This window comes from Trichechus manatus, unplaced genomic scaffold, assembly GCF_000243295.1.
Source record: "Trichechus manatus latirostris isolate Lorelei unplaced genomic scaffold, TriManLat1.0 scaffold00021, whole genome shotgun sequence".
Classification (NCBI taxonomy): Eukaryota; Metazoa; Chordata; class Mammalia; order Sirenia; family Trichechidae; genus Trichechus; species Trichechus manatus.
In genome coordinates, this window is record NW_004443957.1 from 12,463,322 (window position 1) to 12,488,392 (window position 25,071).

The following is a 25,071-nucleotide window of genomic DNA, read 5'->3' on the forward strand; positions in this document are numbered from 1 at the left end:
TAGTGCCTAGCACAAGGCCTAGCAAAGAGGAGAACTAGGACTAGTGGGGGAAGGTATTCCATGGGGGTAGATTTTAACTCAATCCAGGGAAAAACTTCTTAACAATTAGAACCATCCAGCCAGAAGCGTTTCAGGAACGAGCAGACTTTCAATGGCTAAAAGCGTTTAAGTAGAGACGGTAAGACTGCCCACCATGGTGCTGTGTGAGGAATTCCAACACTGGGTGGGATCTTTAATTCACTGGTTGCTTTGGAGAGAATTTGGGACTTGTCTTTTGACTCTGAGAGGAAAAAGAAGAGGACTATGTACTGAAATGTACTTAGACTGCTTGAGGTTTATAACGGCTAGATTTCTGTCCAAATTCCTGGCCCTATTTCCCCATCACTCAGTCCGAGAAGTGAAACTAATGTCAAGCTCCCTGGAAGCTCTCAGATAATGGACACACAAGGATGCACAGTTAAATGAACAGCTGGGAGTCACTAGTCTGACTGCCTTGGCATACCAAGGAGAGATGGGGAAAGGGAGGGAGAGAGACATTCCTCATGTCACAAAGATTTGTTACAATGCAATAAGACAGCTCCAGGGTGGGTAGCTGCTGAAAGATAAGAACTCTCTTGAGGATTGAAACACTGGGAAAACATCTTTGGCCTCAATCTGTGGCTCCATGGACATGACTATTTTCCTTGATAACCAATCTTCTCTTGCCTGCATGCCACAATTCCCCCTCCCTTATGCACTCTTGCTGCCTGTGCAGAGAAATAAAATTGAAAAGACCCCAAAAGAGGTGATGCAGGGTTCCAACCCGTGGTGACCTGACTTCTATTCTCTAGAGAGAGAATGCACGGAGCATTTGGTAAGTAGGAAAAGAGGCAGTTCAGGAACTTCACTTTGGGCATTTTCCTAAGCCAGCTTTTCATGGCAGCTGTGATGGTAGCCTCACATAGAGACAGGCAGACGCCGAATCCAGAGAATACAAGGAATAAAGCCATTTTATGGCCTCTGAAGCTTCCAGAACAGCTAACCTTCTAACCTTTTAACGTTCCACTTTTAAAAAAAAAGTTTTTGCAATCTTTATGCTTTATACTTCTTTATTCTTCATAACAGAGAGAAATTGAAGAGGCATGACTAAGTTTTTAATATGCATATGCTAATGCTGCCCTGTATTTATAGAGTGCTTTTTAATTTCCAAGAGTGCCAGAGGCCTTTCAGAGAAGATGTATTACTGAAACTGTAGCAAAGCTTTGCAAATATATGGCACAGGAACACCACACCCCAGTCCTAAGAATAGAAGGCTGCCTTTCCCAAGGGAACCTCATGAGAATCCTCTCTCCTGAGACTGGTCAAACAGAATTGGAAAGTACGAGCGAGGACTCCTTTTTTTACAATGTGAACACTGACCAGTTGGTCTTTAACCAGGAAAAATCTTGAAAAAACAAAAAGTGCTTATTAACTGGGCTGACTTTTAACAATGGTTAATTTATAAGAAAGGAAATTTTGCTTATTCTTTCAAAATTTAACCCCTTAAAATTAACCAGAGTTCAAACAGCTATAAAATACGTATGAATACTTACAAGGGGTTCAGTCATTCCAAGAAAACATCAGTGGGGTTCCAAGTCTCCAAATAAGTGCTATGAGCCTGAGAAGCTTCTTTTATATTCAAAAGAGAATTTCAATAGCTCGGGATGAAAGAACTACAAAGAAAGGGAAGGGAATGAAAAAAAGCCAGCTTTGCAAAATATCCTCTGATTCCACCCACTTTCCAGGCTAACTTAAGGACAAATCTTTCATCAGAGTATTCTGTGAAAATCATCTGAACCCCAAATCTCTAGGGTCTCTCTGTTCAGGGGGCATAGCACTGTAGAGATCTTCATATTCCACCCCAGCAATAAAATCTCCAAAATGTCTGTCTACTGAGCTTTAGCAGGAAAAGAGTGTCCCCCTATTCTGTCAAAATGCACGGACCAAGGCACCTCAACACTGCTTGTGTGCACTGATGGAATGCTATCAACAAAAACAAGCTTTTAGTCCTGTGGGTCTCCTTCCAAAATGGCCTTCCAGGCTCCTGTGCTAGAGACACACCATTATGGACAGAGAAAGCCATTTTGCAGAAATAATTATCCACTAGAATACAAGCTGCCAGATCGGATTCTTTTTTTTTTTTCTTATTTACCTGCCACTGCTGTATGTCATTGCTGATACCTGGGGGCAGCAAACCAAGGCCTGCAGTCCCACTGCTGCTCCTTGCATTTTTATGTGTGTGGCTCACGAGCTAAGAATGATTTTTACATTTTTAAATGGCTGAAAAATAAGCAAAAGAATATTGTGACATATGAAAATTAAATGAAATTCAAATTTCAGTGTCCATAAATCAAGTTTTATTGGAACATAGTCATGCTCATTTGTTTACATTTTGTCTAGGGCTGCTTTCCCATGATACAATGGCAGAGACCTTACGGCCCACAAAGACTGAAGTATTTACTATCTGGCCCTTTAAAGACAGTATCCTGACCCCTAGCCTAGAAGAGTGTCTACCACATATCAGGCACCCCAGTTTTTGTTGAATGACTCAATCCACCATACTTAAGTGTCTACATGGCCTCATTTATCCTTTTTGAGCTATGGCCCATCTCCATTAGACCAGTAGTGGTGATATTAAACAGTGAACTGACTTATTATCAGGCTGCATTTCCACTGAAGCTCACTCACAAAAAAGTTTCTGGGAGAAAACATTTTTTCAGGTGTATAAACCTCAAGGTGAACTTTTATGTTTTGAGCATACAAGTACTTGCCTATGTTTGTCTTGGTTCTTGCTCTTGCAAATCCTGGAGACTATATTTTATGGTCTTCTTCCAAAAGGTTTCTAAACCTCTGCTCACAGATTGAGCACTGACAGTAGGCAAAACTGTCAGTGCACAGTGCACATAGTGAAATTCATAAAATCAGCTTCAGAGAGAGTGGAAGTATTTTACACAATTTGTTAAGCTGGATCACTACCAGCTTTGGGAATTTAGAACTCATGAGAACCTCTACTATTTCCAACCCAAGATCTCCTTCAGAACTACTTGGGCACTAAGAAGTTTGCTTCTAAAACGGATCAAGGACAAATGACTCACAGAGAAGTGAGAACAAATTAAAACCGCACACAAATGGAAAGATTTCTTGATTCTGTAAGATCTCTTATATTGAGAAACTGTACTGATCTCAGATAAATAACTGCAGACACTCAGATATTTGAATGACTGAATTACAATGACTATGGACTTTTTTTTACAGTACAAGTTTTATTAACAGAGATGAGAGCATCATTCTCAGTAAAAAGAATTTAGACATAAATATGGAGTATAGAGGTTTACCATCTTGCAAAGTTGCTCACACCAAGTTGAGACTGGAACTTACAACTCCATATGCATTGCCACTAACTCTTTTAAAGCGACAGCTGGAACAAATCATTGTGATTTACTCTCTATATACTTTTCCAGCTTCAACTCAAGCTAACCCATCTTGCACTTTGTTTTGTATATACTGATCTATCTTCATCCCTTTAATAAAATTAATACTTTTCAGTTTAGAAGTTTTACAGAAAAATTGCAAATATGGTAGAGTTCCCACGTACCCTGTACCCAGTTTCCATATTAACATGTTAATATTAGTATATTTGCTACAATTAATGAACCAATATTGATACATTAGTATTAACTAAAGTACACACTTTGTTCATATTTCCTTAGTGTTTATGTAATGTCCTTTTTCTGTTCCAGGATCCCATCCAGGCTACCACATTACATTTAGTCATCATGTCTCCTTAGGATCTTCTTGGCTATGGCAATTTCTCACACTTGGCTTAGTTTTTCACAGTTTTGAGGAGTACTGGTCAGGTATGGCGTAGAATGTCCCTCAACTGGGGCTTGTCTGATGTTTTTCTCACAATTAGACTGGGGTTGTGAGCCTTTGGGAGTAAGTCAGACTTAAAGTGCCATCTTCATTATGTCATAGCAAGGGTACATTCTATCAACATGACTTTTTACTGATGTTGAACTTGATCATCTGGCTAATATCAGGTTTCTCCACTTAGTAATTTCTTTTCCCTTCCTTTCTATATTGTGCTTTTTGGAAGGAAGTCACTATGCATAGCCCATACTTAAGGAATGTGGAGTTATGCTCTACCTCCTTGAGGGCAGAGTATCTACATAAATTCGGAATTCTGCCTGGGAGAGTTCTCTTTTCCTCCATGTATTTGTTTACTGAATCATTTATATCAGTATGGGCTCATTGGTATTTACTTTATACTCTGAGTTATAATCTACTTAATTTTGTTGCTAAAATTGTTTCAGCTTTGGCCAGTGGGAGCTACTTATGTCTTTTTATATGCTTCTCTTGGTCTTGAGGAGTCCCTGGATGGTGCACATGGTTAAGCACTCAGCTGCTAACAGAAAGTTTGGTGACTCAAGTCCGCCCAGAGGCATCTTGGAAGAAAGGCCTGGCAATCTATTTTTTGAAAAATCAGCCGTTGAAAACACTATGTAACACAGCTCTATTCTGACACACATGGGGCCACCATGAGTTGGAACCAACTCCACAGTAACTGGTTTGGTTTCTTTGGCTCTTGGTCTTGAACTTCCTTATGCTTCTCACAGCTTAATTCTTACTTGCTTTTCACGATTCAGCTGTTACTTCTGGCAGGAAAAAAATTCCTGATAACTGCCCTCACTCCCAGCCCTTAAACTTCCATCAGTCTGGTTTTTCCTATGTACATCTAAGCTTATGTTTACCATATCACTTATCATAACCTGATTACTTACCTGTCTCTCCAACTAGACAAAAGCCTTCTTGAAGGTAAAGATCATATTTATTTTATATCCCCAGTAAGTAGCATTCAGTGCCTCACACAAAGTAGGAGCTCAACAAATATTTCTAGAATGATCACTACTGTTTTCTCTTCAGTCCAAGAGTACAGGAGTAACACATTAACCAGGAGCCACATGTGAGCTGACAGCTAACTGCTCTGGGAGGAACTACCAAACCAAAACCAAACCTACTGCTGTCAAATCGATTCTGACTTAAAGCGACCCTATAGGATAGACTAGAACAGCTCCGTAACCTTTTCAAGGCTGTAAATCTTTACAGAAGCAGACAGCCACATCTTTCTCCCACAGAGCAGCTGGTGGGTTTGAACTACCAACCTTTAGGTTAGCAGCCGAGCACTTAAACCACTGCACCACCAGGGCTTCTTGGGAGGAACTACAGGTGCCATTATTACAGGTGTTAATGTCAGCATGTAATATTAACAGGCTCAGTGTCTAACACTTCCTAATGTTTCATTTCTAACTAAGAGTTTTCCTGATTATCAATTTGTTACATTTGCATAATTACATTGAGAATGACTGATTACCCTTATATTTAGAATGAAAACTAGATAACTTCTAGGTCTGCTTGACTTAGAGGAGTGGTGTCCCAAAATAGCTCACCAACATATTGGTCATCAGGTTCCCTAGTGACTTACTGCTGGCTGAAGATTGCATAACTACTGAAGAAATTAAGTTATAGTCTTTGTTGTCACAACTTATTATGAGACAATGACTTAAAAATTAATCAGGAATCTTTCAAGAGACAGGAATCAAGATTGGGGTAAACTCTATTACCTGCAACTGATTTTGAGGTTGGATCATGCTACTCCACTCCAAACTGCCATTAACTCTTCCCTGATCACCTTTCTAACTGCCCTCTTGCCCCCCATCTATCCATTCACCAAAAGTCAGATCACGTCTTTCCTTTTAACTGCTTTATAACAAAATTTAAATTCTCAACCATGCCCTGGAAGGCTCCAGATATTTGGCTCCTTTCCTCTTCAAACTCATCCCAACGTTTCCTTGCCTACTAATAGTCCAGTCATGCTCATTTTTCTGAAGTTGTAGCTTAGTCTCATAAGCTTTCTGATGTCTAGTATCTAGTAGCTCAGTCTTCTTACAGGAACTTCATAAAGTTCTTCAATCACTAACGTTTCTTATCCAGGAGTTGTTTGCCTGAGAACAGAGGCAGGAAGTCTGAGAAACTCCTATAAATCCACTGTAACCTGAAAACATACATTCTTCTTGAGATAGAAGCTTTCTGGTGTTAAAGTATACATTATCCTTAAGCATTATTTAAATATTGTTACTTTTACAAGGAATAATGTAGTTTGATCTTGACACCCTGTAGAGATTAACTCATATTTTAAAATGATTTCTCAAAATTTAGAAAACAAATTTAAATGAAGCACTGCCTTCTTAAAATTACCTGTTAAAAACTGACTCCATTTGATAACAAAAGGTACTTTACTGCATCTGTCTAAACATACGGACTCAACAGCAACTAACAACAAATGTATGGAAATTAACATGCAAAACTCCACGATGTCTAAATTTTGAAAGAAAACATTAAAAAAAAAATTCAGGCCAAATAAAAAGCCATAATAATCTGCTTCTATTTAATTGCATTAAGAGAGGCATTAACTCTTTGCTTTGTTTTGATGATTTTCTGGATATACCTGCCTATTAGCTCAAGTGAAGAATTTATATTTGAATATATATACATATTTTGACATCTTTGCAAAAGTTTATTCATTTATCTTGAAAATAATGCCGAATAACATTGTTCTGTTTGGTGACAGGTGTAACTTTTGAATGATATTAGCTTTTTCTCTCAGAATTGAGCCCTAAAATTCGTGTTCTTAACTCGTAGAAGTTAGTGAGCTGTAATTCTCCTGAAGCTCTAAAAACTAAAAATCTTCCCTTAAGTTTAAGGCAAAACCAGACTTGAACCGATACAAAAGTATTTTTAACCTTTATTAATCCTGTATAATGTGAACAACTCATACTTTTGCTGCAGAATTATCAATGTGTTTGACAATGGAGTACTGCTCTAGACTCTGCTGGAGGATGTAACATAATATATAGTACTGTATTTTTTACACAAATAATGCATGTTATACTTTTTTTGGCCAACCATGCCCCCCCGCAAAGTATTTTTGTAAGCATGCTATGCTATATACATACATGTTTTACAGCAACATAGCATAGCGCACTTACAAAACAACCTTGGGTGGGGTGACATGTTTGGCAAAAAAAATGTGTAACATGTGCGTTATTTGCATAAACACATGGTACACGTCCCTGGGTAGAGGAAACAGTTAACCACTTGACTACTAACTGAAAGGCTGAGGGTTCAAATCCATCCAGAGATGCCTCAAAAAAAAAAAAAAAAAAAAAAAGACCTGGCAACTTGCTTCCAAAAAGCCACGACCTTGAAAACCCTATAGAACAGTTCTACCCTGCAATACATGGGGTCGCCATGAGTCAGAATCGACTCAATGATAACTAGCTTTGCTTGTACTCCATTACTTTTCTAAAATTTGTAAAGTTCTAAATTCCAAAACATTTGGCCTCAAGGGTTTCAGATAAAAAAATGTGTTCCTGTAGTAGGTTTCAACAATTTTGAGTAAAAGGACACACTGGGATATTCTAATTACCCTCATCTTTCATATTTTTACTTAAGCCAAGCTTTTCTAAGTATTTACTTTTATAAATTATGTGGTGAGTGTAATTCTGTTTATATCTTTTGCTATAAAGTATTCAGATGTTTAAAAATAGTTCTTAATGTGACTTTTGCTTGACCTGTTGCTCTTCTGACTACTAGCTTCCTTCCTTTTACAACTTGAAAATGATTTATACAATTAACTAGACAGTCTAAGAGACTGTATGGCTTGGAAATCTGGGTAATAGGACTTAATAGGACTTCAAACTCTTTTCCTCTAAGTCAAGAGTTGGCATACTGTAGTCTGTGGACCAAATCAAACCCCTCCGCCTATTTCACAGTCATGGCTATTTGTAGTTTTCAACAGAGCAGAGACTTTGCAACAGAGACCATAAGGCCTACAAAGCCTGAAGTATTTACTATAAGGCCCTTTACAAAGTTTGCTGACCCCCGCTCTAAGCCATCATTCAGCCCAGAAGGCAGTAAGAGCTATGACTACTAGACAGGCATGATTTTTATAAGCTGGTTTGGTCTACATTTAGGATTTGTGGTATGTACATGTGACATTTCAAAGGCAAAGATAGAGGTGGCCTGTCACAGAGACTGGAATTAATTCCTCTTCTGTTTGAATGTGGTCTCAACAGGTCAAAATTTTAGATCTTTGGCCAGATCCAGAGAGACTAGGGAATACGGTACTCGGTGATGATAGAAATCTGTTCAGAGAATGAAGAAAGGAAATCTTAAGGTAAATTTATTAATCTTTCTATCTTCTTTAAACATTAAATTCACTGGAAGGAATTCATATACTTTATATTTTATGTGGATATTCATAATTCCAAGGAGTTTGGGAAACAATGGACTTTACAAATTATTCACTGGTACATTACTCTATAGCTTATGGGTGCTATTTCTTGAAAAGAATATCTTTCACCACATTTGACAAAAACTTTTCCAGCTCAGCTGTGGCTCAATAAACTTTTATTATTTTTTGTTATTTTTATTCAAAAGAATTTGTTTCCCTATCACAAAAATTAGATAACCACACCACCAACAGCAGCAAAGTCCATGGAGTTACATTGATGGCGGAGAGTTCACTGGGTAGTCCCAATGTTCCAAAGGTCATAAAGGCAGAAAAAAAGAAAAAGAAAAAAATACTCAAAACAAAACCAAAACCCATGATGACTTTGGGGAAGAGACATCACATTCTCTCATTGTCAGCTGCAGATGTATTTCAGCAGGATCAAGTACAATCTGACTTGAGTAAACCCTTCATACCAACTCCAGCACCTAATTGGAAAAAAAAGGGGGGGGGGTCAGCTTAATAAAATAGTTTTAAAATACAGAAAGAGTTTAATGAATCTTCACTATATTTATCAGTGGAGAACCAAACTAAGAAAACTTTTCCTAACTGGTAAAATGCCAACAAATTTGAAGGAACCGGATGTTAATCCTTTCTTACCTTCAATTTAATGGTTGCATGAATTCTTTCAGATTAGTTATCTCCACAGTTAACTAGGGAGCCTTCCAGGCACATTACATAAAACATATGGATAAATAAACTGGCTGATGCTGGGTGTAACATTTTTAAAATATATGTTGGCATTCCAAGAAAATTTTAAGCATTATTGTTTAGGATTTTAATCTATTTCTTCTACTGAGAACCACTGTTTATAGTGATCAAGGTCTGTGGGCCCTAAAATCTTGTCTTTTCCTACTGCTTAATCCATTTTCTAGTCAATCATCTGGTGTCATAATGTTTTGCTAGTTTTTAGAGTTAAAGTAGTAACTAATCACATAAGGAAGTTATGATATTGCTAAAACTAAAAATGGGACTAAGAAAAAACAATAATACAGAAAAAGATGTAGCTAAGAAGGGATATTGAGAACATATAACGACAATTACAAAACACTGTCAAAAATGAATGTGGTAGACAGAGGCTGCAAATTCTCCGTTTAGATCTAAAGGTGCAAAACTTTCCTCTCCTACTCTGCTAAGGCTTGACTTACCCCTGTACTTCCATAATATCTTTTGTCTTTATATTTGGCAAGCAGGCCAATGTAGAGGCCAATGCTACTGAACAAAATCTTAAGATTTGTCAGTCAGAATTTACGAGTACATATGTAGTTTTGCGCTACTGCAGAAACGCTAGCAACCCCAATAGCCTCAGAGGCAAAATTTGAAGAATAAGGTGCATTTTTTTAATACATGCCTTGCCAAGAGAATAAGATAGAGACTCAGAGACTATAGAAAGCTACTTAAAACAGAGATTCCAAGACCTTTCTATCATCTTCCTTGAGGCTTCCAGAACATAAAAACATTGATCAATTTAAAAGTCTGGCTCTCATTTACGCTGTCCATGGTTCTCTAATAGGACTTTCCAAACAAAGAAACTAACTGCATAAACAAGGAGGCTATCATGTAAATTAATTTAAACAGCTAACAGTGTAGTTCTTTTCTTTGAGTTTATTTCATCTCCATAGCACAATGTGTTAGGCTTGGATTTGCTCCTTTGGTGCTGGGTCATTCTCCTCTTACGAAGGAGTAAGGGATGAAGGAAGTCATGTCAAGATGATTGCCAAGTGGCAGGGGAAAAAAATGAATAAAAAAGACTTCCTGATACTTCCATACCAGCAGAGAATAGGTGAAAAGAACAAGTACCCTCAGAATAAGATAAGTGCTAGTTGAACCAATGTACTATAAACCTACTCCAAATGGTGTTTTGTTTAGAAACTTCACTGCTTAGCTAAGGATTTATTTGTTCAATTGTTAAATATCCAACGGTATATTTATAAAAAAAAACTTTACTTCCTTGAGGTTCTGACTACAAAAAAAATTACATGGAAAATTATGTATGAATTTGTGACTGAGACTGTATGCCAAGGGATAGTCATGTTTTCAGAATATAATAATGGCATGATCACATAATCAATCAATTTTCAATTGAACCCTACAATATTAAATACTTAAAAAAAGTTTGGGCAACTAAGGAAAAAATCCATTTGTCAGGAAAGAGAAGGAAGAGAAAGATGAAGGAGAGAAGAGTGAAATAGGAATAAAACAAAGAAACATCAAACTCACTGCCGTCGAGTTGATTCCGACTCATAGCAACCCTACAGGACAGAGTAGAACTGTCCCATAGGGTTTCTAAGAAGCGGCTGTTGGATTTGAACTGCTGACCTTTTGGTTAGCAGCTGAGCTCTTAACCACTGCTCAAATGAAAGTACAAAAAAAAAAAAAAAAAAACCCGTTGCCATCGAATCGATTCCGACTCATAAGGACCCTATACGACAGAGTAGAACTGCCCCATAGGGTTTCCAAGGAGCACCTGGTAGATTCAAACTGCTGACCTTTTGGTTAGCAGCCGTAGTTCTTAACCACTATGCTAAATCTGGTGATTGTCTAAGCATCTCCTGCTCTATCTTGGACCTCGTCCAGTGAATGCACTGGGAGGTAGCTGCACTGGCCTAGCAGAGGCTTAACAGTGCTTGGCCCACGGTAAATACTCAATAGTCTTTACCTGTTTTTCAGTCTGACCATCTATCATTTCATTCAGCATCCATACAAACTTCTAACAGATACTATCATCTTCTCCACAGCTGTAAGCTCCTATTCTTCTTCCTTTCAATCAAACCATTTCCAAGGAAACAGAGACCCATAATTTGGAATGATTTCTAAGGCTTAGCACAACTGTAAATGTCCATGATCCTGTTATAGTCTAAAAACAGATCTGAGTTTAAAATGGAGACGCATGAAACAACTTACCTTAATTGTACCCTGACTGTTAGCAGCAATCAGCACATTGGACTCCTAGAAAAGAACAAGAACTTTTAAACTATAGAGAAAGATTTTCTGGAGGGCAGTCCAACAGAAGAATATCTTCGTCATCCTTCTTTCTTCACTTCACCCTAAAACACCAATAGAATCTAAAATGGAAAACCAACTTTTAACATGTTTTTAGCTATGAGTTTTAAAAGCAAAACACTCATATTTTGAGGATTAAGTTTTAATTAAAAAAATACATAGTTGGAAGCAGAGTAGGAAACTTTCAAATGTAAAGAAAAAAAGGGAGGAGGGGGGAAACAGATTGCCAACAGAAGGAAAGACAAGAGAAATAAAGACTGAAATAAAACACAAATAAAAATAACTCAAGAAAAACAAAGTGAGCAATCCTTTCCCCAGAAAACTCCTTCTTCATTCATTTTCTTCCATAAAAACACCATTAATAGATGGAAATGTGGCCAATATCTTTGGCACAAATCTCTATGGATAGCCAATTGGTATTAGAAAAACAAGAGAATGGGAAAACTCACCTGGGAAAGGGAAGGCTTTCTCTTTAATTTTTCTCTCACTCAGCATTTGCATTTTTAATAACTTTGGTGATTATTTGAAAAAGAATGTGCGTGTAAAGTATTTTTTATATTTTAAGACTTAGGAAAAAACTATTTCTCTGTAGAGTAGTGAGGGTGGGAAAAGGAATGGACAAGAATGAGTGCACCAGAGAATCTCAGAAAGTAGGAAGAATTGGGACATGTCTCCGGTTGGAAACGGGGTCTAATAGGGCTCTGGAGGTCGGAAGTATATATATATAGGTCTTTTGCTTTCCAGGGTAGGCAACTAAGAGAAGGTGAATAGGCTCAAAACTGCCACAGAGGCAACATGACTGATGGAAAGACCAAGTCCAAATGATAGCTACGAGAAACAAAGTGGCCAAACCTCACTGAAGGATAGGATCAGCCTGAATATCTTTCAGGCTTCATGACAAAAATAGAAAGAAAACTCCTGGCCTGTGTGCTGGACAAGTTACTACAGCCAAGTTAAGCTAAACTGTAGTAACCTTGACATAAGGAATCTCTGGTTTTCAAATTCATATATTCTATTTTTTAATTTTCCCTTTGATTTCTAGTAAAGTCATTTTTTAAAAAAATGCTCGCCTTGTTAGTACTGATGTAAGAATAAATAATTTCTTTCACTATTCCTAAATTGTCTAGGGGATCAAAAAATTCCTTGGAGGTAATCAGTGGCGACAGCAGCACAGGTCACAGTTGTATCAAGAAGGAATACAGGTATGTACCCCCCGGCTCCACCCCGCACGTTAGCATGGGAATTGTTGATCTTTTTCCCTTAAATCAGTACATATGCTCTTACAATCAGGAAGCCAGGTAATATAGTATTCATTATTAGTGTGAATTTAAATATCCACTTTGGCAAGTTATGGGCTACTTTTGGGACTTAATGTGCACAGAATCAGTGCTTCCATATTGTGTGGAAGGTCCGGGTGAGGATAGCAGGAAGATCAATTTCAGATTTATATACTCTTTAGTTACCTGAGTTCAGAAAGTGCTTGGAGTTGGCGATGGGTATCCTTATGGAGTAAGATAACTTACCCTGAGTGGGTAAAGAGGCAGAACTCCTCAGAAAACAGCAAAAAGAGGCACTGTGTGATGCAATATGGATTTCTTTCTAGCAAGAACTTTAAGCTACTGTATTTTTATGCAAATGACAAGTGCCTTCTACATTTGTTTGCCAACTGTACTCTCCGCCCGCGAGGTATTTTCATAAGCACTGCTGTGCCAGTGTTTTTTACATGTTGCTGTAAAAAATTAGCATGGCATTCTTATGACTATACCTCATGGAGGGAGGACGTGCTTGGCAAACAAACCTAGAAGGCCTGTTATCCACGTAAAAATACGGTAGCTCTTTAGAAAAGGTGTGTGGTATCAAAACTGCTACTAGAGGACACAAAAATTATTCTCCTGTGAACACTGTCCTGAAATGAAGCTGAAAATATTACTGATCAATCTAATTGCTGTTTGAGGAAATATTCCAATCTCTAAGAAAGCTACTGCCAGGAGCCACTATCACTAAATGCTGTGGGCATCAAGAATTACTCTCTGCTATGGGAACATACAATGTTAAGACAATGAAAAATTTATTGCCCAAAGTCTTCCATCTCTTTCTGCCATTATGGTTCTGTTGTTTTTGTTAGGTGCTGTCAAGTCTGTTCCAACTCATAGTGACCCTATGTAAAGAGAACAAAACACTGCCCGGTCCTGCACCATCCTCATGACTGTTGTTATGCTTGAGCCATTGTTGCAGCCACTGTGTCAATCCATCTCGTTGAGGGTCTTCCTCTTTTCCGCTGACCTTCTGCTTTACCAAGCATGATGTCCTTCTCCAGTGACTGATCCTTCCTGACAACATGTTCAAAGTATGTGAGATGAAGTCTCGTCATCCTTGCTTCCAAAGAGCATTCTGGCTGTACTTCTTCCAAGACAGATTTGTTCATTCTTTTGGCAGTCTATGGTATATTCGATATTCTTCATGAACACCATAATTCAAAGTCATTCTAGTCATCTTTTAAACATAAAGAAGGAAGGGAGAAAAACCTGGTGGAGATGAAGACTCACTCCGGGGGTGGGGAGGAGGGACTTCTGCCAGCTATAGAAATTATGACTTACATAATTTAACCTTCTGATTCCTGGTGGGAAAAAAGCTTAGAAAAATATGGTATATTATCAGATGGTATGACACTTTTAAGAAAATCTAGGCCTGAGTTGGAACTGGAAACCTTTAAAATGCAGCATTGTTGCAACATGGTAATGTTGAACATTTAGGCTCCATATAAATAAATCTAGCTAGATCATCACACAAGAGGGTTTGAAGTCTGTAGGATTACCACACTAAATCAAAGCAGAAAAAATATCTGGTTAACTATCTAGCATGAATAAACACTGTCTTTTTGTAACTTCTGGACTACTGTGGCCTTAATGGTTGATATCAGATGCCACCAGACTGTGATAAACTGTTAACACCTTTTCCTATGAAGACAGATAGCCCCATTTATAAACAAGCCACCACATGAAGCAACTGTCCAGTTCTAGTTGTCTTTTGGGACTTACACACAGTTGACAATATGTCCTCAGAATTATCAGAAACACTCAAACTATTCAAAGCAAGAAACAACAGGAAAAAAAAAAAAGCTTCACATTGTTCTTCCTCCTATCAAAGATCATATACTTACAAAAAAATGATTTAGGATTAAATCATCTTTTAGACGGCCAGATATTAGCTTAAGATATATTAATTTTTGCATGCAAAAGAAAAAAAAGAGATATTTTACTTGTAGCATAGCTATCTGGAAATGATATGTACAAGGTTATTACTGTAGGTTTTGAATGATTCTTGTTTGCATTTTGAATGACTGGTAATTCCTAGCTATAGCTGTAGTCTGCCAGAATCCTAATGTAAATAGATTTTGGTTCAATGGGTTATTTTTACTTGCTAAATAAAATGAAAATGCCGATCAGTAATTCTCATTATTTTCTCCCTCTTTCTTGAAAACTGGATTTTGCTGTACAACTCTCCTCCAGGCTAAGCGAATAGCTTATACACTGTTTTGTTCTTAATTTGAAAAGATTAAGAAAAAACAGTGGAAAAATTAATGGCAAGTCTCTTACAAAAATAGAAGACATATACACAAACATACAGCAACTCACTTATTAAGCCAGTGATACTATACTAACTTATACTAAAACAAAATAGTGGCATCTGCTGCAACATTTTTCTCTTTATTAGTTTGCTAATATAAGAGTCATTATACGTAATATGGAGTGGCAGAAACAGTTAAGCGCTCAAGTATTAACCAAAAGGTTGGCAGTTCAAATCTATCCAGATGAAATCTACCCAGGTACCTTGGATGAAAGGCCTGGCGATCTCCTTCTAAAAGGTTGCAGTCTTAAAAACAGTATGGAGCACAGTTCTATTCTGACACACATAGGGTCACCAGGAGTAGGAATCAACTTGGCAACTTTTTTTTAATATATAATGCTTTAAAATTGTGAGCAAGAAGTAACAATTACTTGCTTACTCTCTAACTGGAGGATTTATTTCTAGACACGTGTAATTGATTTTAAATGCAATTAACCTTACTATAGGTGTAAACATATATAAAAAACAAACAACTTCCATTTCTGGCCATGGCAGAGTAAATGGTACTAGACTTGCTCTTCTACTATAAACAAACAGAAAACTGAACAATATATAAAACATCACTGGACAACAGACAGTACAGGACTGTAATCCCTAACAGAAGGGAAACAAATGAGATAATTCTTAGAACTGCCCTGCCTTTCTGCTCAGAGACAATTTCTGGACCACAGACTTGGGAAGAGGAATTCAAACAAAGTATAGAGGAATCTAAACAGAACACAGCAGATTCACTGAGTTGAGGAGAGAAACTGAAGCTCAGGGTATCTGCAGTATAGCTAGAATTTGCAGGGCAAAGTAACACAGAGGAAAAAGCTACATAAAGTTCTGGAAATGTGCAGAGCGGTCCCCTTGAGTCTATGTCCGAATAATAAGCTGCTCACGGATAGGGTAAAACTACTCAAGGCTGGGCAAATAAGAATGGGGAAAACACAATTATTGAGAACCTGTAAGATTATCAAATCCCAGAGTTCACAAAGAGCTAAGAGATATTTGAGTTTTAACCAGAGTGAAGAGACCTCACTGAACATTTGGGGCATATAATAGAGTCCCCAGAAGATCATACCTTAGGAAGGCTAAACTAGTCTTAAAGTAAATGACTCTTTAGACTAGAGGTTGGAAAACTATGGCCTATGGGCCAAATCTGGCCTACTGCTTGTATTTTGGATTTAAGCTGTATGGCAACATAGCCATGGTCATTTGCTTACATACTGTCTATGGTTGCTTTTGCATTGCACTGGTAGAATTGAGGAGCTGCAACAGAGACCATATAGCCTACAAAGCCTAAAATATTTGCTACCTAGTTTTTTACAGAAAAACATTGAGGACTGTTACTTTGGATTCACAATTAATAAAGCTCAAAAGAAAGTATCAAAAGAATCAAGTTTATCTGTAAAACTTAACTTTTTGCCAAAACAAACTTGAACAGTCTTAAAAGAATTCAACACAATCTAGACATTCAACAGTGAAGCATTCACAGTGTACAGGATTCAAGAGGCAAAGCATGTGACCTCTAACCAGGTGGGGGCGGGGGGAAGAATCAGTAAATATAAACAGACCCAGAAATGACAAAAATAACAGAAATAGCAAACAAAGACTTTTAGAGGAGGTATTCTAATTACGTTCAAGGATTTAAAAGAAACAATGAACTTAATGAGAGAAAAAAAGGAAGACATAAAAGAACCAAATGAAACTTCTCCACCTTAAAAGTACAGTATCTGAAATGAAAAATCCATTGGATGGGCTTAACAGTGGATGAGACAGTGGAGAAGAAAACACGAGTAAACTCGACAAGACAGGGAAGAATTCAAACTGAAGTAAAGAAGGGAAAAAGGCTGGGGGAAAAAAAAACGAGAATTTTAGTGACTGTAGGACAATATGTGATCTCACGTACATATAACTGGAATTCTAAATAGAGGAGAAGGGCAGAAAAACAAATATAAAGACCTAAGGCTAAAATTTTCTCAAATTTCAAAACTATAAACCCACAAATCTATGAAGCTTAAAAACTCCCAAGGAGAAAAAACAAAAAACACAAGATAAACAAACAAAACACAATACCCTATCAAGACACAATCTGTTGAAAGCCAGTAATAAAGAAAAACATCTTAGAAGTAGCCAGAGAAGAAAAAAGGCATTATATACAGAGAAACAAGTTCTATGACTTGTCATTGCAAACAATGTTAAAGGAGGCTCTTCAGGCTGATGGAAAACTATGCCACATGAAAACTCAGATCTAGACAAAAGAACGAAGAGAACTGGAAATGGTTAAATATTTGCTTTCTTATTTTTTAATTTTTTAACAGATAACTGCCTAAAGCAAAAATAAGAATACATTATGGCAATTATAACATAAATAAAAGTGAAATATATGACAACAAAAGCGCAAAGGATAAAAGGGAAAAACAGAAGTATATTGTTGCAAGGTTCTTACATTATACGTAGTGATATAATAAAACTTAAAGACGGACTGTGATAAGTTAAGCATGAGTATTATAAACCTTAGAGAAACCAATAAAAAATAAAACAGGTATAGCTAACAAACTAGTAAAGGAAATAAAATGAATTCTAAAAATAATAAAAAAAGAATGGAAATGAGAAATATGAGAATACATAAAAAACGACAAACAGAAAACAAATAGCAAGAATGATAGACTTAAACTCAACCATAATTAAATGTAAATGGCCTAAATATTACAATTAAAAGCCAGAGATTATAAGATAGGATAAAAAATGTAGACTCAACTACATGCTGTTCATAAGAAACATACTTTAAATATAAAAAAACACAGACAAAAAGTAAAAGGCTGGAAAAAGATACACCATGCAAACATTAATCGTAAGAAAGCTGGAATGGCTGGCTATATTAATATCAGAAAAAGCTTCAGGAAAAGGAATATGATCAAGGATAAAGAGGAACATTTCATAATTAAATAACGGTAAACTTGTTAAAAAAAATCCTATGCATGCATATTTAATAATAGAGCTTCAAAATACATTAAGCAAAAACTGATAGAACTAAGTGGAACAATAGATAAATCCACATTTATGGTTGGATATTTCAACAGTTGTCTCTCAATAATTCAAAGAGTAAGTAGACAGAAAATCAAAAAAGATATAAAAGACTTGAATAAAACTATCAAAACCAAATTGAGCTAATTAATATTTACAGAACATTTTACTTAAATGGCAAAATACACATTATTTTCAACTGTATGCGAAATATTCAATCAGACAGACCACGTATGAGACTAAAAAACAAATCTCAATAAACTTAAAGGACTGAAATTACACCAAGTATGCTCTGTGACCAAACAGCATTAAAGTAGAAAGCAATAACAAAAAGGTGTCTGAAAAACACTTCCCAAATATTTGGAAATTTAAAAATACACTTTTAAATAACCCTGGGGTCAAATAAGAATTCACTAGGGAAATGAGAGATTATTTGGAACTAAAAGATATTAAAATACAATATATCAACAGTTGTATAATACAGCTAAAACAGTTCTTGATGAAAACTTACAGCTTTAAATGCTTATCATAGTAAAATAGATAAGTTTAACATCAGTAATGCATTATGATGATTGTGCATTAACATCAATGACTTCCACCTTAAGAACCCAGGAAAAAAAGAGCAAATTACATGCAACATAAGTACAGAGGTGATAGTAAAAAAGAGCAGAAATCAATAAAAGAACAGATAAAAATGATTAAAACCAAAAGCTAGTTCTTTAAAAAAAAAAATCAGTAAAACTGAGTAATCTCTATGTAGACTAATAAAAAAGACAAAATGTTAGTTAACAACTGGAAATGAATAAAAGGGTATTTAAAAGGATAATAAGGGATTATTATGAACAATTTTATGACAATAAAATTGACAACTAAAATGAAACACATTCTATGAAAGATGTAAACCCCCAAATATGACAAAAGAAATACAAAGCCAGAAAACAGAAGCGGAAGAAGCATTTCAAAACTCATTTTATGAGTCAAACAAATCCAGAGAAAAACATTATTAAAAAAGAAAATTACAGACCAATTGCCTTTATAAACACATGCAAAAACCTTTAACAAAATACCAGTAAATAAACCGAGCCATATATATATAAACAGAATAAGAGAAAAACCACATGATCACAAATGACACAGAAAATGCATTTAACAAAATTCAAAATCCATTCATGATAAAAACTCTTAGGCAGCTAAAAATAGAAGGAAACTTCCTCAAGGTAATAAGAAATACCTATGAAAAATTTCCATCATTATAATTAATGGTGAAATGTTGAACCCTTTTTCCCTCAGATCAGGGACAAGGCAATGATGCTTGCTCTTACCACTTCTATTCAACACCGTGTTAAAGGTCCTACCCAGTGCAAAAAGTCAAAAAAGAAAAAAAGGAAGAAAAAGCATACAGATCAGAAGGAGGAAGTAAAATGTCTTTATTCACAAATAACATGATTGCCTATGTAAAATTCCTAATAAATCTTCAAAAAGCTACTACAACTAATAAAATTCAGCAAGGTTGCAAGATACAATGGTCATTACACCAAAATCAATTTATTTCTATAAATACACCATGAATAATTATCAAATAGCGGTTTTAAAAGTATAATTTATGATCACATCAAAAAACATGAAATGTTTTGGGACAAACTTAAAATATATGTAAGACCTGCACACTGAAAATTATAAAACAATGCTGAGAGATAAATACAGAACACCTAAATAGACAGGTATACCATGTTCATGGACCATAAGACTCAAAATGGTTAAGATGTCAGTTCTTCCCTAAATTACTTATTGACTAAACACAATCCCAATCAAAATCCCAGCAGGCTTTTTACTATAAATTGACGGGTTAATTCTGAAATTTAAATGGAAACATAAAGGAATTAGAATAGTCAAAACAGTTTTGAAATAGAAAAACAAAACTGGAGGACTTACACTACATGATTTGAAGACCTACTATAAAAGTTCAGTAACAAGAGAGTGTGTTATTATATGGATAGACATATAAAACAATAACAGAATAGGAAGCTCAGATATAGATCCATACATGATCCACTAACTTTTAAAAAGTTGGATAGTAAGAGGACAGTATTTTTAAAGATGGCACTGAAACAACTGGAGATATGTGTGTGTGTATATATTTATACACACACACACACACACACACACACACACCCCTCTATCCTTACATCACATTACTCAAAACTTAACTCAAAATGGATCAAAGATATAAATGTAAAAGCTAAAACCATAAAATTTCTTTGAAAAAAGAACAGGAGAAAATCTTTGTGATCTTTAGGTAGGCTAAGATTTCTTATAACACAGAAAGCATGAACTATAAAAGAAAAAAACCTGATAAATTGGACTTCATCAAAATTTAAAAATACCACTCACACCACCTAGGATAGCTAAACTTAAAAAGACTGACAATATCAAGTGTTGGTAAGGATATGGAACAAGTGGAACAATCTTAGGATGATGGCTGTTGTTGTTGTTAGTTACCATTGAATTGATTCCGACTCATGGAGACCCCCTGTATGCAGAGTAGAACTGTTCCATAAGATTTTCAAGGCTGGGACCTTTTGGAAGCAGATCTCCAGGCCTGTCTTCCAAGGCTTCTCTGGGTGGGTTCAAACCATCAACCTTTCAGCTAGGAGTCAAGCACTTAACTGTGTGTGTCACCCAGGGACTTCTAGAATGCTGGCAGGAGTGTAAAATAATATAACCATTTTGGAAAAAATATTTGGCAGTTTCTTATATAGTTAAACACATCCCAACCCTGAGATCTAGGCATTCTACTCCTAGGTGAAATTTATCCAAGAGAAATGGTAACATATATTCACACAAATACTTGTTTATAAATGTTTGTAGCAAGTTTATTCATGATAGTTCAAAAGTGAAAAGAAACTTAATGTCAAAAATTGGTAACTGGATGGATAAATTGTGCTATAATGATACAATGGAATACAACTCAGCAATAAAAAACTACAGATATATGCAATAACATGGATGAATTTCAAAAATGCTAGGCTGAACAAAAGCAGCAAGACACAAGAAACAACATATTGTATGATTTCTATTATATGAAATTCTAGAACAGGCAAAACTAATCTATGGTGACAGAAAGCAGATCGTTAGTACCCTGGAGTAGGGGCAGAGGATACTGACTACAAAGTGACATGAGGAAACTTTTGGGTGATAGAAACGTTTTCTATCTGAGTTGGGGTGATAGTTACACTGGTGTATACATTTGTCAGAATTCACACTGAACCAATGCACTTAAAATGTGTGTGTTTTACATTTATGTATATTATACTTCCATAACATCGATATTAAAGAGATAAAACACACACAGGCATATATGTATAAGTTCACCTTAAATCCAATACTGACCATCATAAATCATTATTCATGATTTAAACATTTTCTGATTTCTCAACATAATATATAAGCCCTTTATATCTATTTAGAAGATCTTTGTAGCCATTCGACACAATGGAGGGGCATTTTTAGTTATGAAGCTAAACTTTTTTTTTTTTTAAAGAATACAGCACTTAATTATCAAAGAGAAAGGTAAATATTTTTGTCGCCCCCCTTTCCTCAGTATAAAATAAAGATTGTTTTATGTGTAAGCCTTGCTACTTCACCGTGATAAAAATCTTTCCCCCTCCACTTCCCCTGGAATGTCCTGTCTGACATGAGTATCTTTGTTTGCCTGAGAGCCTTCAGCACAGGTCAGTCTAACAATGTGATTTATGATGGGGGCTTTGGGCCACACAGTATCAGTTCTGACTTCTGCAGGAAGTGATGACTAAAGGTATTAGCCCAATCTCTGGGAGGAGCTGGAGCCATATGGGCAGTATGTGATCAAGCCTCAATAAGATCTCTGGACATCAAAAGCTCAGGTGAGCTTCATGGTTGGCAAACCTCTGTACATACTGGCACGGTGTGTGACAGTATGTACAGAGGTTTGCCAACCAAGGATGTAGGGAATGTCATCCATGACTCCATAGGGAGAGGATGACCAGAAGCAACTCATTTGGACCCCTCCCAGACTCTGCCTAATGTGTCTCTTCCTTTGGCTAAATTTAACCTGCATCCTTTCCCTGTAATAAACCATGAGTTTAATAGCTTCCAGTGAGTTCTGTGAATGCTTCTAGCAAATTACTGAACCTGAGGGTGGTTTTAGGAACCCCTTTTCCCCAAACTTGCAATTGGTGTCAGAAGTGAAGGCAGTCTGTACGGAGACTGTCCTCAGACTTTGCAGTTCGGCTAACTCCTTGCAATTAGGAAAAAACCAATTAATTTTATCTACCATCAATATTTAAAAGTTAACTATTACATTATCTTCAATAAATACAAAAGAAAGCAACAACAGACTTCAGCATTCATTTATGATAAGAACTCTCAGTAAGCTGAGAATGAGAAAATTTCCTAGGAAGGGTACCTATAAAAATCCTACAGTAGATGTCATACTTAATAGCAACATATTCAAAGCTTTAGCTTTGGTGAGGAACAAGGTAAGAATGCCAGATATCATCACTTCTTTTTAACATTATACTAAAGGTCCTGGTCATCAGAATAGGGGAAGATGAATAAAATTTAAAAGGTGCAAGAATTAGAAAGGTAGACATTAAACTTTCACTATTTGTGGATCATATTACTGTGTGCATAAAAAATTCAAATAATGTAGAAATCAACAATTAAAATTAATAAGAGTTTAGCAAGACTGCTGGATTGAAATATCACTATATAAAAATATCAACTGTATTTATAAATATCAACAACAATCAGAAAATGAAATTTTTAAAAAGATTTATAAAAGCATAAAAATCAAATACTTAGTAATAAATACAATGAAATAATAACATGCAGTAATAAATCCAATGAATGATTTACTTCTATGGATAAAATTATAAAATATTATGGTGACACATTTAAGAAACATCTTTAAAAAAATGAAAAGATGAACCATATTCATCGATCAGATTACTAAATTGACCCAATGTCAATTCTCTCCAACATGATCTATATATAGTCAATGCAATTCCAAATGAAGTCCTAAAAAGATTTTTTTTTCTATCCCTTTTTGCTGGAACCCGACAATCTGATTCTAAAATTTATATGGAAATGCAAAGGGCCAATAATAGTCAAATCACTCTTAAAGAAGAACAAGGTTGAAAGATTTGCTCTGCCAGAGAGCAATTACAGAGCTATTATAAGGGTAATTTTACAGGGAAGGAAGAACAGACCAATGGAACAGATTAGAGAGGCCAAAACCAGATCTATACACGTATACGCACTTGGTATATGAAATCATTAGCATTTCAGTGGGGAAGTAAATGGACTTTTCAATAATGATGGTGAAATAACTGGGCTTCTATTTAGGGACAAAAAAGAAGAATGGATCCTCTACCTCATACCTTACACAAAAGTCAATTCCAGGTAGATTAAACTTTAAAGTGAAAAGAAAACTATAAAACTTTTTAGATGATTACCTTCGAGTATTTTTATGATCTTCAGAGCAGGGAAGGACTTCCTCAAGAATAAAAAAAAAAAAGGCTGATAAATTTGACTACATTAAAATAAAAAAGTTCTATTAATTAAAAGACACTACAAATAAAGTGGCACAATTTGGGAAAAGATCTCTGCAGCTCACATAAATAACAAAGGTGTAGTATACACAATATATAAAGAAATTCTATGAATCAGTTAAAAAAAAAAAAAAAAGGCAGATAACCCAAAAGCAAATGGGCAGGAAACTAGAACTAGCACTTCACATTAAGGTAATTCAAATGGTCAATAAACATATGAGAAGATGTTAAAACTCAATATTCATCACGAAAATGCAAATTAATGCCACAATGAAATATCATTACATACCTATCAGATTGTCAAAACTTAAAATATCTGACAATATCAAGTGATGTCTGATATCACAACTGAGGACAATGTGGAGCAAGTAGAATTCTCATATGCTCTGCAAGTAGGAGCTTAAGTTGGTAAAGGTACTTGGCAAAATGATTTGGTATTATCTACTAAAGTATTCCCTATAAACTAGCAATTCTACTTCTAGCTAAACACATTACAGAAACTCTTACATGTGCATGGGAGACATATTTGAGAATGTTCATTGACTGCAAAGGTCCAAATCTGGTAACAACCTAAATGTCCATCAACAAAAGAATGGATAAATTGTGGCATGTTCATGGACTATTACACATAAATGAAAAGAATGATCTACAGGTTTATAAAACATGGATACTATTATAAACTATGGATAGTAAAAGATGCAAGTCACTGAAGAATGTGTATACACTATGATTCCATTTACTTAAAGTTCAAAAGCAGACAAAACTATATTGTTTAGCAATCATACAGAGATCACACAATTTTATAAAGAAAAAGGATTATCATAAAACTCAGATTAATGGCTTCCTCTAGGTGGAAAAGAGGGGGATGTGACTGAGTGGCACACTAGGGTATTAGTGATGGTCTGTTCTTTTATTTGGGTAGTGGTTATGTGGGTGTTTGCTATGCAATTATTCTTTAAACCAGGATACGGCCAACTTTATATATAAAGGGCCAGATCGTAAGTATTTTGGATTTTGCGAGCTATAAGGTCTCTGTTGCAACCACTCAATTCTGACATTATAGCAGGAAAGCAGTCAGAAACAATATGTAAACTAGAGTGGCTATGTTCCACTAAAACTTTATTTACAAAAACAGATGGCGGTGGATGTGGCCCATAGGCTACACAGTTTACCAACTCCTGCTTTATACTGTATATTTTATACTTTTCTATGTTTCTCCTATATTTCACAAATTTGTCTGAGAACAAGTATTAGGAAGAAAATTTAAAAAATCACCCAATAGGGACTCTGGCAAGATGGCGGTCTAGGCAGAAGCACCACGCCGTCCCTCCACAACAAAGATCCAAAAAACTAAGCCAGACAGAGAATCAACAATCCTGAAACCCTAGAACATCAAATGAAGAGATAAAGAACTCAGCCGAACACCAAACAGAGTAAGAATACTGAAAGAGAACAGAGAGCGAGGAGAGATTC

General features: G+C 35.9%; 1 protein-coding gene across 6 annotated transcripts in view; it reads right to left on the reverse strand.

The window, feature by feature from the left end:
• Nucleotides 1-8,465: 8,465 nt before the first annotated feature.
• Nucleotides 8,466-25,071, reverse strand: part of COP1 (COP1 E3 ubiquitin ligase) — a 235,295-nt gene continuing 218,689 nt past the window's right edge. For 5 of the 6 annotated variants that reach the window (XM_023728059.1, XM_023728060.1, XM_023728061.1 and 2 more), the window contains one exon: nucleotides 10,787-11,317. In XM_023728059.1, coding sequence (XP_023583827.1) covers nucleotides 11,219-11,317 — 99 coding nt within the window. In that variant the 3' untranslated portion in view covers nucleotides 10,787-11,218. Of the gene's footprint in view, nucleotides 8,797-10,786; nucleotides 11,318-25,071 lie in introns of those variants that run through there. The other variant, XM_004372845.2, reaches the window with a different exon arrangement.